Source organism: Barbatula barbatula (genome assembly GCF_947034865.1).
Source record: "Barbatula barbatula genome assembly, chromosome: 6".
Taxonomy (NCBI): Eukaryota; Metazoa; Chordata; class Actinopteri; order Cypriniformes; family Nemacheilidae; genus Barbatula; species Barbatula barbatula.
In genome coordinates, this window is record NC_136765.1 from 19,585,077 (window position 1) to 19,601,826 (window position 16,750).

The 16,750-nt window shown below is 38.4% G+C and overlaps 1 protein-coding gene across 1 annotated transcript; it reads left to right on the top strand.

The window, feature by feature from the left end:
- Positions 1 to 1,184: 1,184 nt before the first annotated feature.
- On the top strand, positions 1,185 to 12,722 carry vax1 (ventral anterior homeobox 1). Its single transcript, XM_079457954.1, has 5 exons — positions 1,185 to 1,336; positions 3,478 to 3,587; positions 6,156 to 7,107; positions 8,733 to 8,920; positions 10,829 to 12,722. The coding sequence occupies exons 3-5, from the start codon at positions 6,891 to 6,893 to the stop codon at positions 11,375 to 11,377; spliced, it is 954 nt and encodes a 317-aa protein (XP_079314080.1). The 5' UTR covers positions 1,185 to 1,336; positions 3,478 to 3,587; positions 6,156 to 6,890; the 3' UTR covers positions 11,378 to 12,722.
- The last annotated feature ends 4,028 nt before the right edge of the window (positions 12,723 to 16,750 follow it).

Here is a 16,750-nt window from a genome sequence, read left to right on the forward strand (position 1 = left end):
AACAGGTGGCTCGCCAGTCCAACTCCACCGTAGACATAGAAAGAGTTTCAGAGACAATCAGATCAGAAGTGATTAAGGGGTCAATTCATCCACTCCAGAGCAGATCCATCAAAAGAACTCAAATGAAACAAAAGCAGGAAAAAAACAGGCCTTGAGGACACAACTGCAATGATTTTTCTTAAAAGAATCACATTGGTGGTCATACAAATGCACATGAATATCTCCCTTTCACATAAACAAAAGCATTCTCCTTTTTTCATTAATACTGCACCATTTGAGAAACAGTTAATCGGACTGTCTGGAAATAAGTATCAATAAAAAACTCACCAAGACACTAGGAAATACGCAGATGAAAGTCGTTTCAAACCATTACTCATTACTTCAGCCTCTCTGGTCGTGACACCTTGGTTAGAGTGGGCACCGTATATTAGATTAGCTGCAACAAACAGAATACACAATGTGAACGATTGCTTCTGCTCATTTAAAGCAATTTATCTTATTTAACGATTATATACACCCACTTCAGAAATATTTAATCTTTACAAAATAAATAGTTTAAGGTATTGAGTTAAAATTAATGGTGAATTCTCTTAGGCTAATGTAAACCAAAATTGCTGTAAAATTAGTTTTAATGTTGTTGTTTAAAGGTTTTGGTTAATCGAATGAGACACAGAGTATTATATAATTTTAACCATTACTAAAATCCAAGCTTTGATTCAGTTTTTCAATGTGCTCGGAAAACCGTACACTGAGGACATCTGCTGGTCCAACACTTGTAAATGTTTGATGCATTGTTCCATTGATGCTCCCACTATAGGGCCTACTGTATACAAACAATCCATGTAATCGTCCAAAATATTGTAAAGAAAATTAAAAACATGTCTTTAATTTAAGCGCAATATTGTAAGTGTGTGAATATATGGTTAATTTAAAATGGTCTTTGTTTGATTGTTTTGGTATTGTTATAACTTACGTCAATCATATTTCTCTTACCCCTTTCATCCGTTCACTCTTAAGTGTTTGCAGATCTTGGCCTTTTGTGGATTTTATGAAATGGGTTTTGTATTGTGGTGTCCACCAAGTTTATGGTTAACTTAAAACAGGTTAGTGCTTAAGATTGACCAGAGCGTGTTTTATATGGCATTCCATAAAAGCTTATAAATGCAACACCACGCATTGTTGTTACCACAAGGTGGCGTCAGTGGCTAAACAGTTGGACAGCGTGAAGGACGCGTCTAAACCTCACAATGTGGAGATCAAAATAGGACTAATGATTAATCTCGTCATCCGTATCTTTGTCAACCAGCATTTCCCTGAAATATGATTTTACTATGCGGTATGTAGTCCCACGTGTTTTATCGATTTGCTTTTAACTCAAGAAACGTGAGTTTATTTGTTTATTTGTGTGTGTGTAGTTTATTTCACACTTAGATAGTATGTTTCCCCTCCTGCACATTGTCTATAGATGATATGACACAGTCCTATTAATTCATCAGCAGACGTACACCAGCGATGAAACAGACTGATGTCTATAGGATGCTCCTATAAATACAGATTTCTAGATGAAATTTCCGAAAGCAGGCTAAAGTGAGCAGTGGCGGGGGATGTGAGAGTGTAAAATGGTTTAATTTGACATTTTAGACAGGAAAATCGTTACACGGGAAACATTTAATTTCTACATTTAGAAAAGAGCTTAAAACGTACAGTACAGGACAATGGAGTTATGTTTGACATGTTGTTTAGTGCAATGCTGTTAACTATGTATTTTGAGAGGCCTTTTCATAGACAAGTTGGTTTTAAACACACACACACACACACTTTGGCTGAATGTTTTTATTCTTTCTGGTATTATGGTCTATTATGTAGGCCCATATAAAGATGGTCACTGGCAGAAGAGAAGCTGAGCCATAGTATTAATCTGTTTAATTGATCTTTTGATAGCAAGATGGAAGAGAGATGAAACATTGACCAAATGTCCTCCAGAACAATTATCTGAAAAACATTTCCGTTTGAAAACAGCCAGTTATGTGTCTAAAAGGTCAAAAAAACAGAACCTGCTGTTTGTGTCATTGCATGTAAAACTATGAAAATTTTACGGGCCTGAATATCACAGACTTTCTATTTAATATTGTCATTGGAATATACATAAACACTCTTGCCCACCTTGAATGTTAACATCTATGGCATTCTTTGAGATGAAAACAAAAATGTTCAGCATGTACACAACCAGTCAAAAGTTTGCTCATGCCCGTTCATAATCTATCCATATTTGTTGAGCACCTGGAGTATTAAGGTTAAAAATCATCCATGAACAAAAACATATTATTTTGTTGCAATGTATATGATAGATAGAAAGATATGAAAAAGTAGATATTAATAACGATAGATTGGCTCAACAATCTTACAATAACATCCTGAATAATAACCACAACCTGTCACGTGACCATTATTATTGCACAGATTCTTTGGACGCTTCTCTTGGTGTTGAGAACAAGTGGGAGCCATGTTTGCTTTCACATGTAATTTTGGGGCCCCAAGCCCTTGAACTTTGCGATACTTCGACTAGATAGAAGCAGCTGCCTGTTTTATTTCTCCACTGCACAACAATCCACCTTTGTGCAAGAGAAAATCACACAAACTGCCTGACGTGTGCGAATAAACCTTTTTAGAATAACCTCTCTAATTGTCACCTGTCTCTCATAGTGTTTTCAAATTGTGCCCAGATTTGTCTGTAGTCATTCCCCAAGCATTTGATATATTGTGGACGGCAGAAAGGGGTGCCAGAAACATTAGCAGAATAAATGTGCTAGCGATACAGAAGAGAGCATGCTTAACACTACTAATAAGCTATTAGGAGCAAGATAGGACTCAAGTCTCTCTCTCTCTCCCTCCCTCCCTCTGTCTCTCTCTCTCTCTCTCTCCCTCTCTCGCAGCCAAAACAGACTTTGTCCTGTAATGAGTGTATTAGCCGAGTACAGACACGCTGGTGTTGGCTGGGGGTGTGTGGAGAACATTGGAACAGCTTCTGCATCTGTGATGTACTGTTTTAATGTGTCATCATATTATACTAATATATTATGATTCAGCCACTCCATACTTTATACATTTTCCTAGATGGAAAAGGTTTAAGTTGCACAAACAGCAGGTTACACTCTTTGTGTTAAAAGTACAGCTGTTTCACTTGTTTTGTTTTTTACTTAAGCTGTACAATCCTGATCCTAGTGCAACTAGATCTTGGTTCTTTAATGTGTAATCATTTTTTATAAAAGCGGCAATACAAAAACGTGTCTGGTTTGTGTTCTTAAGGTTGATCTACTGTTTCATGACTGTTGAATTATGGGGGTCTGCGAGTTTCAATGACATGCAAAAGACCCACAGAGGCAGCAGCATTTTATATTTCAAACAAACTAGTGATCATACTCCTGACTTTTGCCATCCTGTTTAAGTAAACCTATTTTCTATTTCTCAAATCCATAGATGGTTCAAAAAATTGTGCCGTCCTGAAAACTGCGTAACCCAAACTGCGGGGAAACACATCAACACCCAGACTAAAAGGAACTGCACAAAATGTGGCTTTCAATCTTCAGGTATTGTCATGTCATTTCTTGTTTCTTATTTATCTATTGATATGTTTCACCACCTGTCTCTTTGTCTCCGTCTGTGTGTTTCCGCCCATCTCCTATTTGTCCTTCATCTCTTTTGCCGTTGAAGTGTTTTGTTGTCCCTAAATAAATGAGGTGAGTGAGTTTTGCCATTCTGACGCTCTGGGCTTTGCTTACCATCTGATGGGAGGCTTCACCAGGGCTGACACAATAGATGCCAAACCGAGAGGAGAGGAAATAGCTCTGATATTGTTCTGGGATCTTCAATGTTTGACAGCAGGTACTTAATTAGGGAATATCTTGATACCCTTGCACAGGAATATACATAAATAAAAGAGAAACAAAAAATCGCTTCGGATGAAAGCACAAAGAAATGACTCAAGGACATTAATTTGACAGACAACACAAATTGCAAGGTGTTTTTGGCACCCTAATAATGCAAAGCAGATATTTGTTTTATAGTTCTTTAAATAAATATGCAAAGAAATACACATTAATAATTGATTGTCTGTAGTAGCGGTCACAGTTTTTGCAGTCGCAAGCCTTTATTACCATATTATAAAAAACGTAAATGCAGTCACAATTTTTTACATTGAAATTATCATAATAATGAGGCTAAGACTTGAATTCAATTAGATTTTAGACAATATGTCCTTGATTTAACTCGCATGACTTGAGTGGAACTACAAAGTATAGATTGTTGCTTTATAGAAGGTTTCAGCGGCAACAGCAAACAAATGTTATGTGGCCAAAACTTAACTTACGCAAGTCCTCCGCAAACAATCAATAACTGTTGAGTAGCTTTAATTAATACAATTAATATACAATCAAATATTAAAAGAAATGAATTTTAACCAAACACAGACCTGAAGCTACATTCGGGCCAGAGTGTTCGTCCGATGAAACCTTCTTTACTGACATACAAAAGTAGGGCTGTCACGATATCAGACTGTCACTTCTCTGTTATCTTGGCCAAAATAATTCCCTGTAACAATAATATCACAATATCTATATCGATGTTTATTTTTACTTAAATAATGCGCGATCAATCAAGTTCAAACATTTAGTTTATTACTAAATCCTTACACTAAAATATGAGTGTAAGGATTAGAGAGAGTTTGAAACCAATGAAATTGGGGTGCAGGATGATATACAATACCGTATGTGTAGAATTAACACAACATCGATCATAATGGTTTCAAATATCACGGTTATTGACAAATCCGCATATTGTGAAACCCTTAGTTAGTACCAATAAACTGCAGGGTCAAACATTCCCTGAGGCATACTAGATTCTCTGAGACTCTGAAGTGCTGGTCATGGCTGCTGGTCATGCTACCATTTAACATGGAATAAAATCACTTGCAATATGGGACACAATCTATTTGTTGTTAAAATACTTTGGACTTTACCAGTTTAATATGCAGGGACAACTGTAAGTAGTAAATTTTTTCAGAAAAGCTTGTCAGACACCTGGAAAACCATTTAACAGCCATTTTTGCCCTAGGTGTGAAACGCTACATAACTTTACAACAACCAATTTAAGAAGATACCTCTGTAATTTATAGTGTATTGTGTTTGTATAATATCGTGTCTTTATTTAAGACCTTCATCCAAACTCTTTTGTCAGCGTGCAATGGTTAGGTCCACAGCTGGTGCGTGTCCCACCACCCTCTCTTTCCCAAGCTTGTCGCAGAATCGCCCCGCTGCCCCAGAAGCCCCATTTGGAACCCTCCTCTTATCTATTCTTTAAACAACCTTTCCTTCCCTCCAACGGGCTGCCCCACACACTCGCTAAATGAAGTTAGTCCAGATCCCCCCCCCCCGTCCTCTTCTGCTCGCTACCAGACACACTCACAGAATTGTTTGTTAATAGTCCAATTAGATAATTGCCATCTTTCACTCCTTTTGCACTCTGTTTCCCATAAAGGAGTGAATGGCTTCAGCGAGGGGGGGGGTGGGTTCAGCATGAAGAGGGCCCCTGGCCCTGCAAGGTGACAAGAAGGGCCCAAGCCTGTTCCTTGCTCACAAGCATTGGCTTGAATTGAATCATTGTAGCCTAATCAATGGTCTTATTGGATTACAGACCACTGCTGTTCTCCCAGATATTGTTGCGTTGACAATGAAAATAGGCGAGAGGCTGAGTGGGTGGGTGTGTAGTGGTGTGGAAGAAGTGGGCGAGGGGAGGAGGAAGGGGTTGGTTTGGGGTGTTAGTCTTGGGATCTCGGGCAGGTTTTGTGGATCGAGTTTTTGTCTTTTAATAGGCTTAATTTAAGTTAGGAGTAGTTGCACAAGATGGTTTGTACAAACGTGCGTGGACCAGTGGGTTTCTGTTTTTATTATGGCTACTAGGTGACTCGGGGTGGTTGTTACACACTGGGTCTGCTTGATGAAGCCTTGCTTTTGTGAATCTGCATTCGTTACCAAAGTGGATTCCATTTTTGTCGTATCCCAGGTCTCTCCGCCTCCCTCACTGTGTCTCATTCTTTCGCTCTCTCTCCCAGCACTTCACCAATCTTTCTCTCTCTCTTTTTTGCACTGTGCTTGTATTAGCTCCGATGTGCAGAGGGTGCAGCGCGTGGTATTGGCCCGTTATCAGCTGGGGAGATTCATCAAACTGTGCGGAAAGTTCGCCGGTCTCAGACTGACCGAATATCTACGGCCCAAAAGGAAGGGGAATGGCCGCACCGCACCAGGGCGTCAAGGATTGAAGTGGAACTTTTCTGGTGTTCCTTGTGATTCGCAATTGGGACCGTTGACTGCTGTGGCTCTTTGGCGATTCAAGACGAATCATCTGCCTTGATCCTGCATGAACGAGGGTGAAGAGGGGGTCGGAGTCTGTGGACCCCTCTATCAGGACAAGCGCGTATTTCCCAAACAGTTTAGAGTATTCATGAGGTTACGCAAATGTGGAGGCAGCGAAATTACCGTAATCAATTGAAGCGGCGAGCATGCGTCCGTCCACAGCTCTGATTACCGGGAGATCAGCCTGATGTAAATGTTACAAGGAGAGGAGCTGTTAAATTGCTGTTGAATTTGGGTGAGAAGTCTATGATCATTGGACAAGTGAGTCTGCACAGAGATAATAGGGCAGATCATTGGACCGGGCAAGTGCGGACGGCACATTAGCTATCTGACTTTGACTCAAAGCTGCTGTTTTACAGAAAGACTAAACCTGAATTACTCAGAATAAGCAGTGTGCCATACACAAATACATACAGCTATTTTCTCTCATTTTTGCCCAACGAGGATAAAAAGAGGAGAAATCTTGGGAGAGGATAAGAGACTATGGAAGTTCGCTACAGTCAAGACTCGGAGTCCGGAATGCTGCTGAAGAATGGACTAAAAGAGGGGAAAGAGGGAAAAGATTCCCAGGGAAACATTTCCAAAACGTTCCTGAAAGATAAGCAGGAGTCCTTCTCCCCATCCGGACAGGTGGAAAACTGCGAAAAGAGCCGAACAAGCTCGGGGGATCCTGATTACTGCCGGAGGATTTTAGTTCGAGGTAAGTTTAAAAACACTGGCATGTAGCTTTCTTCAGCCGAAAACAAGAAACACTTGTGCAGGAACATTTATTTAGTGTTTTGTACCAGTTTGTTTTGATCACTTTTTGATTCACTTGTGAGCGTGTGTGTATAGATTGGGCACAGGTGTACAAGAGAGAAATTCATATACGCTGAATGAAAAGAGCAGACAAGAGTGAGTTCTTTATTGAAGAAAGAAGCTTGTTGTTATTTTTTACTGTTATTGCATTTAATAGCTGTCTGACCCAATTTCTTTGCTCTCTCTTTGTTGCAAATATTTGGAAATTCTACTTAGTCATTTCAAATATGTATTACATACATTAACATTTAAGTAAAAAAATTATTCCTACATTTGGAGTATGTCTGTATAAAGTACGACTCTTATATAAAAACAATTTACAATGTTTTATAAATATAAGGAATGAGGTCTTTATTTTTATGTTAGAAACATTTTTTTTATAAAAATGTAACCTAAATTATAATACTTTTCAGAATTTTTAAATCTCTACATGTCCTGCTAAAGATTCTTTTTTCGTTCATCTTTTAAAAAATGTAGCAATTCATTTTTTACTGAGTTATCTAAATTAAGAAGCATTCATTTGCTGCACTTATAAAAAATTGTATCCTACTTTTTTGTGTTTTTTGTTCTTAACATTTGAATAATTTCTTTGCCACCAGTTGGCTTTTAAAAACTAAACAATAAATTACTAGCATAGTTGTGGAGCCCCTCCTGCTTGTGTCAGCTGATTGTGAAATTCTGGAGAGCAATCAGCTCCATTAATTTATTTAGGTTGTGAAGCTAAATCTAGGTCAAACTCAGAGGCCTGTTGAAATATGAGGAAATTAACCTTATGGAATTATTGTGAGTTATGTATTTCTTTAATTAGTTATCAACTGCCAATACAATAATTCAGTATCTGGATTTAAATAGTAAAGTAGACCGATATTCCGGAAAAAAAGTAACAGAAGTTATCACAACTTTTTTAGACCTTGCTTAACGTCTTGTATTTATTTGATAAATAGAGCTTGTGATTTTACACATGGCGAATAAAGCGAAAAAGAAAACATTTAACTTTACATTAAATCAAACTCAGTAGCTAACATGTGTTATGTTTATACGTTTTAAAATGTCTTATTTATTTATTTACACATTACACTTTACATAGGATTAATTGGATGTTTTTAGTAGATCAATCTGTTCTGTGATGGTATTAGAAGTGTATTAGTAAAACTATTTGAATTTAATTGGAACAAAAATTGAAAATGCTCTTATTTTTTTTGGACATTTCTGTCGTTTTTGCAATTTAATTAATATTTGCAAGTACATTTTGAACAATACACTTGATATTTTTATCCACTATCATTTAGCCTACATTTTCTTAAAATTATAATACATATATTCATGAAGGACATTTTAACAGCCCCGAATAATCAAAAATATGAATTAATGCATTTAAAAAAATGAAACATAAATGCATGATGGTGTATATGATGAAGAATATATTTTTTATGTACTGATTTAAACTAATTGTAGATAATAATAATGATGGTATTCTTAAAGCGGGTGTGATCATTCTATAACTTTTTTTATTCTCTTCACATTCAGATGCCAAAGGTTCAATTCGAGAAATTATTCTGCCGAAGGGTTTGGATCTCGATCGCCCAAAACGCACTAGAACCTCTTTCACAGCAGAACAGCTATACAGACTGGAGATGGAGTTTCAACGGTGCCAGTATGTTGTGGGACGAGAAAGAACTGAACTAGCCCGACAGCTTAACCTGTCTGAAACTCAGGTACGCACAAATCCACAAATTAATACACAAATGCAATATTTCAGTTGCACACAATTCACAATAAAGACTACTGAACTAAGACTAAGACGAATATATCTGGACGATCATATGAATAGATTACATATGTCGTCCTTATTTAATTTGTGAATGCAATCTTGACTTTCCTAGACGTACAATTTGAAATTGTGAGATAAATCTATATTTCATGTTGCATTTTCTATATGCCTTCAGGCTGCGTCAGTGATCTTATAAACATATTTCCGGATGATTTCTTTCTGTGCCTTTTGTATCTCGTGACATTTTGCTAGTGGCGCAAAGGCCTGCTTTAAAAAATAAGCCAAGCGTGCATTTGTGGCACATGCTTTGCAGAGGGGTCAGGAAGAGGTCACGAGTTTGGGATTACATGACTGAACTGTACATGCTCTCGCGCTCTCTCTCTCTCATGCACTTTCTATCTCTCTCTCTCACTGTACATGTCTCCTTGGATAATCTGCGGTGCACTGCCATATGTTTGACTATGTAGTACGGCTAATTTTTTAAGAGAACTTGCTCATAGGTTTGCGTCTGGCACAAAAACTTGCACGAATATAAAACAATTTAAAATGTAAAAAATATTGAAATTGAACTGGGGTTTGTGGCTTTCCATATGTTTAATCTTTTTCAATCTTCATGCATACAAACTGTCTCTATGGATTATCATTATTGATTTGGGTTGCCCTAATTAAACTTCCCGAACACCTGCAAACCCAACACGCCGTCTCAATGATTCTAATTCTATTGCACATTTGAACTATGTCACATTCTATCGCATCTTCACCCCGCTAACGACTTTAAAATTCTTCTGCTCTCCTGTTGGGTGAAATTACAACAGCTAAAGCCCTGAAGCAGATCAGTACTGCTAACTCGGAGAGGACAATAGAGTTAGCTTCACTAATGCCCTCTCTGATGCCCCGTGGTGCAGTGCAGTTCCAATCCATGCCTTGATTACATTAAACCTTCCCGTGTCTCTTCTTGGCCGCCTGATGAGGAGGCTGAAGTGCCCCTTAATGACGGATTGGTGAAATTAACAATTTGTTCGAAGACACGGAATGTTCAGTGGGAGAATCAAACAAGTCATTCCTTTATTTGATAACAGAATGTGTTTTGCGGATATGAAGATATGCAGGAATGGCAATTAAATAAATGTTTTCCTTGATCCAGAGACACCTGAATAGACTAATATAAACTGATTTTGACACGTCGGCAAACTAGCATTCCATTATAACACTAAAAGAAAAAACTAAACTAGCCAGGCATGCACTGATGTGTTAAATAGAGCTGAATATTCTTTCCTGAACATAATACAAATGTATTCTCAAGCTGATATTTGTGACTTGAGCATGTTTAAACAGAATTACTGTCATTTTAACAGCAATGCATTTTAGATATAGAGTTAAACTGTGTGACACCTTTCTCTGATTTTACTCCTCCTTTGTTCATATTCATTCAAAGCCATTGTTGATCATTACTTCTAAAATAAATCCGAAGTAGGCTTCAGTTTCTCTGAAGAAATAAATATATTTATCATTTTGTGTTTTTGGAAGTTGATATTAATCAGGGAACTGCTAGTTTTCTTCTTTCTAAAATCTAAATTAAAATCAGCACATTGATGTGAACCTAAACAGTATTGATCATTTTACTCTCTACGGCTCATGAAAAAATATTTTCTGGTGTTTGTTTAGTGAAATAGATTTTATCCATCCACAATTTTTCTATTTTCTATGCACATTTTAATAACGTAAATAGTTTTTAAATGGTTAAAATATTTATCAAATCTTTTTAAAATTAGATTTAGTTTGACAAGCGACACCTTGCAATTCGCAATATATTTGCTCTGTTTTATTTCATCATCTCTCTCTTCTTCGGTAGGTGAAAGTGTGGTTCCAGAATCGCCGTACCAAACAGAAGAAGGATCAGGGTAAAGACTCAGAGCTGCGCTCCGTGGTTTCCGAGACGGCTGCCACTTGCAGCGTCCTGCGTCTCCTGGAGCAAGGCCGGCTTCTCACACCCCCAGGCCTGTCAGGGTTGTTGCCCCACTGCGGGAGCTCCTCACTGGGCTCCGCGCTGCGAGGGCCATCCCTGGGCATCACCGCTAACGGAGGTTCCTCCAGCAGCAGTAGCAGCAGCGCAGCCAGCTCGGGCACAGCAGGTGGGAGCCCACCGCTGCCAACCGTGACCAGCTCAGGGACAGTCACAGGGCTGCGGGGATCTCCGCCTGCCCACGGGCTGTTCAGCTTTCCAATGCCCTCTCTGCTGGGGTCGGTCGCGTCGCGCATGTCCTCCACCCCACTGGGCATGGCCGGGTCCCTCGCTGGGAACTTGCAGGAACTTTCTGCACGTTATCTGAGTTCCTCCGCTTTTGAACCTTACTCGCGGACCAATGGCAAAGAAGTTCTGGACAAGAAGGTTTTGGAATGATCACCGTAGGCTCTTCCTTTGTTCTTTTCTGGTTGTTTTAACGTTTGTTTAAGCTCTAAGTATCTCTTCTTTTTTAATGTCTATTTTTCTCGCTTTCATGCTCTATTAACTTGAGTTTTTCATGTTGTCCTGCACACTCGATGCCTCTCACAACTGTACAGATGTGGACTCATTCTTGTACTGTACTTTTCAAACACAAGGAGTTTTTTGCACTAAATCACCCTGTTGTGAATTTTGACACAAACAAGAGCTTGAGGAAGGAATGTAGCAGGAGATTATGGTGGGGAAGGGAATTGAAAATGTTTGCTGTGGCAATATATTCGGGGCACTTTTTCCCTGCAAACCTTCTTTGGAGATGGACAGTTAAATTCAGATTATACAGTGATCTGAAAAAGCTGCTGGGTAGTAAATGATGCTACAGAACCCCTGATAAAAACTGAACATAACTTGTCATCGTAACACAACATCATCTTCTCTATTTCATTTTGAAGTTGAAGAGTAACCTAAATAAGCGATTTTTACAAAATGGCATTTACTGATTCTCAATTATGTAAAAATACATTATATTTCAAAAGATTGGCTTACAATACAGTCAAATGGTGACAAACCGGTTCAGTAAAAAATCATGAATTTACCATATGAAGCTATAAAATCAAATGTCTATACCATTTTGTATTCGTTTGGTTAAATATGTTCTGACTTAATCAAAGGATAACACTGTCGAACCGTTATATAGTCCAATAGTCCTGTGTTCATTGTTCTCTAAATGGTTTATGTGAGGGTCCCCAAAATGAGTTTTTGAAGGCAGTCTCTGTGAGTTTGTATGTCTTAAATATGCAGTTTTTCTCCTCTGTGTGTGTGCTGGTACTGAAGTTGTAGTCCTGGTTTCTATGTTTAGGTCCGTGTTTAAGCAAAAAAGAACCTTTTAAGAAAACTCTGAGGCTCAAATGTGGACGTCATTGTCTGTGATTAAGCTCTGGAGCATCAATTAGACCCTCGAATTATTGGACGAGATGTTTTGCCGAGAGCAGCACCCCTAACCGACGTGAAAGTTTTCCAGATGACTCTGATGCCCTTTCTGTTATCACAGCGAAGATGAGACTGTCTCAGAAAGAGCAGGGTACAATTATTGTAGTATAAACGGAAGATTGAAAATTGTTATTTTATTGTAAATTATTCACGTCTGTAATAAATAGATCATTAGTATATCTGCAAATAATGAAAGAATGAATGTATAGGGGGCGGGGTCTCTGGTTGACGAACCAATCAAAGCTCTGGTGTTGTTGTTAAATATCTTGAAGTTTGTGAACCGTGGTACGAGTGTGGATATATATTATATATAACTAAAAAAATCTAAACAAAGCAAATCTCTTCTTTCGTTTATTTACCACTTTGTTACATGACACAAGAGGTTTCTGCATTTGACGATTCACACAAATTTGCACAATTTCGCAACATATTTCTCAGCATTGGTGTTAAGTGACCTGCATCCAAGGTCACTTAACACTACCAACTAACACAACACTGAATGCTGTGTGATGTTTAAATATTTAAGAGGCATAAGGCAGTAGACCTACATTTATAAGTGTATGTTGTTGAACATTGTATAGGGGGATGTACAGTATTTGAGAATGAATATGGAAAGAAATGTCATTTTACAAATTGATTATTCAGAGACAATTATGTCGGTTTTCATACTCCAAGAATTATGTACTCTATGTCTACTGTGCATTTCCTGGTCTCATTTTTGACAGTTGAAAAGTGGTCAGTCTGATCAAACTAACAATAGAAGATTCTGATCAGTATAGTCGAATATCTATGAGAAAATGGCGTCTGCTGTTTTACATAATGTTTACACACAAAAAATAAGGATTTTTAACTGATCAATGAAATAGATTGATCTTGCTCTTAAGTGAATTGAATGTAATTGAGTTGTGGATTTAAGGCAAATCAGACAACTCAATTTCCCACAGACAGAAGGACAGAATAAAACAGGGAAAAAAGAAAATGCTGTCCTTGTGATTGAACAGACATCACGATTTGGTAGCACAACTGCATTTGGGGAAGGAGACTGAAAATTGTCTGTCTGTCTATAAGTATAGGGCGATGTTGTTAACACTGAGTTTAAAGGTTATAAAACCAGCGGCACAATAACAGAGCAGAACCAGAACATAATATATCGAAGTCGATTTCTATATTCAAAGAAACTATGGTGTTTAAATAATAATTTAACCTGTAGTTAATGAAATGTTGCTAAGCAAGGCCGGTTTAGTATTCCACGTTTGTGTGTGTGTTTATGTGTGCACCGACATTAGGAGACATTATAACTAAAGCCCTTTGTCACTTTGGTACTTGCAGTGTTTGAGCAGTATCTTCCCTTCTCAGTCTTGGGAATCTTCCTAAAAAAAAACGACACCGGTCACGGCCTCGCCGCTCCCGCCCCCCTTCTCTTCTTCTTGAAGCCCAATTAGGCTGAAGGTTGAGCTGTATTGTGGTAGGGGGTGAGGGAACGGGTGGAGACAACGGGGGAAGAGTGTGAAAGAAGGAAGGGGGATTGTGTGAGACCACCAACACGTTCCCTGCGTCACATGACCGGCCCTTAAACCCAGGCCTACAGCAGGAGGAAAGGCAGCATCCTGTGGGCATTTTGTGCTCATTGTGAGTCTTTCACTTCCTCTTTTATTTTTGCTTACATATGGTGATCAGAGCGTAAACGCACGTTGTGAAAGAACCTTGTACGGCCATAGAGAGGGCTCGTGACCCTGATGTTCCTGGGGAGCTTTAAATCCTGTCACGGCTCTCCAGTGCCTTCCCGAAAGTGTCAAACAGGCTCGCTGGATTTTATAACTGACTGATCCAATAAAGCAATCAGAGGATTTCGTTAAGCAGAGCCCTTACACACGTAGGTACCTCTGGCACCTGGTCTCAGATGTGGCTTGTTTACATTTTGTGTGTCCTTAGGATAAAACATACTTCAAATGAAATATGTTTGGAGAAAACAATGCAAAATTCATGTTATCATGAAATAATATCACAAGTGATCAGTAATAATGTATGAACAGATATAAATGTATATACTCGTCATCATCAATTATATACCCATCTCAGTGCTTCTGAGTACAGGTTGAGTAAAGAATGGAAAAAATATTTTTGAGTAATCTGCCCCTTTACCGTAAGTGTCTATAAAGATGAAATGATTGATTATTACAGAAACTTGCTCACCACATTACATATCAGTAAGCCTATTACATATCTGAAAAAGCAGATGTCTCAACACAACAATAACCCATAATCTTACGGGAATTCATAACTGGTGTCCAATATGGCTAATTTATACAAATTAACTCAATGCAAATCGTGAATAGATACAAATAGGGCATAATACACAGTATTAATATGAAGGAATAATTTAGGAAATAATGAAGGAAACAGAAATGTCCGTAATAAACATTACCAGTACATTTTACATATTTTTTTCTTTACAGTGTAATATAATTAGAAAAAAAGGCAACACAGCCCCACACCTACACCAAACCATCACTGGCGCGAAAGCACATAATACAAAACAGTTTTTTAATGAAATTTTGTAGCATTTAAAATGAATAATAAATAGTTAGTATCGAAAACCCTGATGTTGTGTTGGATCAGTGCTGTTGTTAAATCACAGATGTTGTAAGTAAATCGTACAAGTTTAAAACAGTGACCATACAGGTGGCCACAAATCACTGCACTAAAACAAGCTATTCTGAAGAACAGAAAAAGCAGATGTTTGGCTGCCTCACGAGACCACAAGAATGGTTGTGTAATATTTTACGCAATTAAACATCATCGGATTTCTGTACCTACTCGGTTTGGATTCATTTCCCACAGCATTTAAACATCTGTCCGTCTGCGTCAGAGTTTGAACCCTGCGTTTTGATTCAATTTACGTTTTCAAGGTCGCTTTAACAGAACAATAATAAATACATCAACACTCCAACCTCTCTCTGCCTTGAACAAACCTCACAGCACAGGCCTGGCGTTTTTGCGGACAAATTGACAAACGGATGATGTATTTTAAGCGAGGCCGTGACTCCGGTGGGTGGGAACTCTTCAGGGGCATTAATTTGCTATTTTTTGCATTCTGTCTGAAACATTTGGATTGACTCTCAAGAGACTTCGCAAACGGCAGCATCGCCACCGCTACACCCACCCACTCCAAACTCTAGTGCTTTTCCCTGCCAGCATGTTTTAAACTGGAGTATGTGTGCCTGCGTGTACTCATATGCATACACTGTGTGTGTTTTCGTGTGCATCTGTGTGCGTGCCGGGGCAGAGGTTGAAATCTTCAAATCTCAAACACCGGATTGTGTCATGTTTTGGACCTATTGAACAGGCTGCTGAATGCAATCGGAGTGCATGTGCCCCCTCAGATTTTTGAACAATCCTCCTAATGACGAGTTGACGCATCTATTAATCAGTTGCACGATTCTATAGGAAGACACTATATCAGTTATGAGCTGCACCCTCGGAGATTTTCGCCGTGTTGATCAAGTACAGGAGATTAACACGACAGAAGCAACAGCGTTATCACCAACTTTCATTTAGAACCCACGAACAAATGCGGGTGCGAGAACAGGCCCCATGGACTGGGGGTTTTACACTTAAAAGCATCGCTGCCCGGACCGATCCACGTATGTCACAAACTACTGTGAGAACAGACTGCTCCATGTGCTTTCAAATTGCTCTTGCGATACGCTGGTGTAGTTGACCACACCTCTTGCCAGTTGGCATGGGGTAGCAGGAATAACTTTTATGTTACAGTTCAATATCAGGGTTCTTAAAGAAAACATATTTTCCTCTAAATTAACTATCAGTAAAATATTAAATCATTTAATATAGATTTGTAAATACACACAGTGGTTTACTAGTTTATTAGTTATTAGATGCACTTAAATGATAATATATTATTTATTATATTGCATTATATATTTTTGTTTCATAATGTATTAAAGGCAGTTTAACAAAGGGTAACCACTTTGCTTCGTTTAAATTAGCTTTTTCTTTTGTGCTCTTTTTGTGCTCTATGTACATTTGTATGCAAACAATGACTCTTATATAGCACAAAATTGTGAAAAAAAGTTTTGAAATAAATTGGTGCATGAACAGTATTGTGCACAGTTCTGGATGCAGAGAACACACCAAGCAAAGCTCTTGAAACCTGTGTAGAGAAGTGCAGGGAAAAGTCACCTCATTGAGGTATTTTGTTACTCTTTGGTGATAATCTGTCTGAAGCACTTTTGAGTAGTTTAAAACGGTGAAGGCTTAATGGAGAGACAGAGAGTGATTGAAAGCTCAGACAGTTGGATTCCTCTGTGTAGCTGAAAATGACAG

Excerpts from the sequence above, each read along its gene's own strand:
- vax1 (XM_079457954.1), top strand. The coding sequence starts at position 6,891 with ATGGAAGTTCGCTACAGTCAAGACTCGGAGTCCGGAATGCTGCTGAAG. Across the intron at positions 7,108-8,732 it reads CCGGAGGATTTTAGTTCGAG|ATGCCAAAGGTTCAATTCGA; the intron begins GTAAGTTTAAAA and ends CTTCACATTCAG. Across the intron at positions 8,921-10,828 it reads TTAACCTGTCTGAAACTCAG|GTGAAAGTGTGGTTCCAGAA; the intron begins GTACGCACAAAT and ends CTTCTTCGGTAG.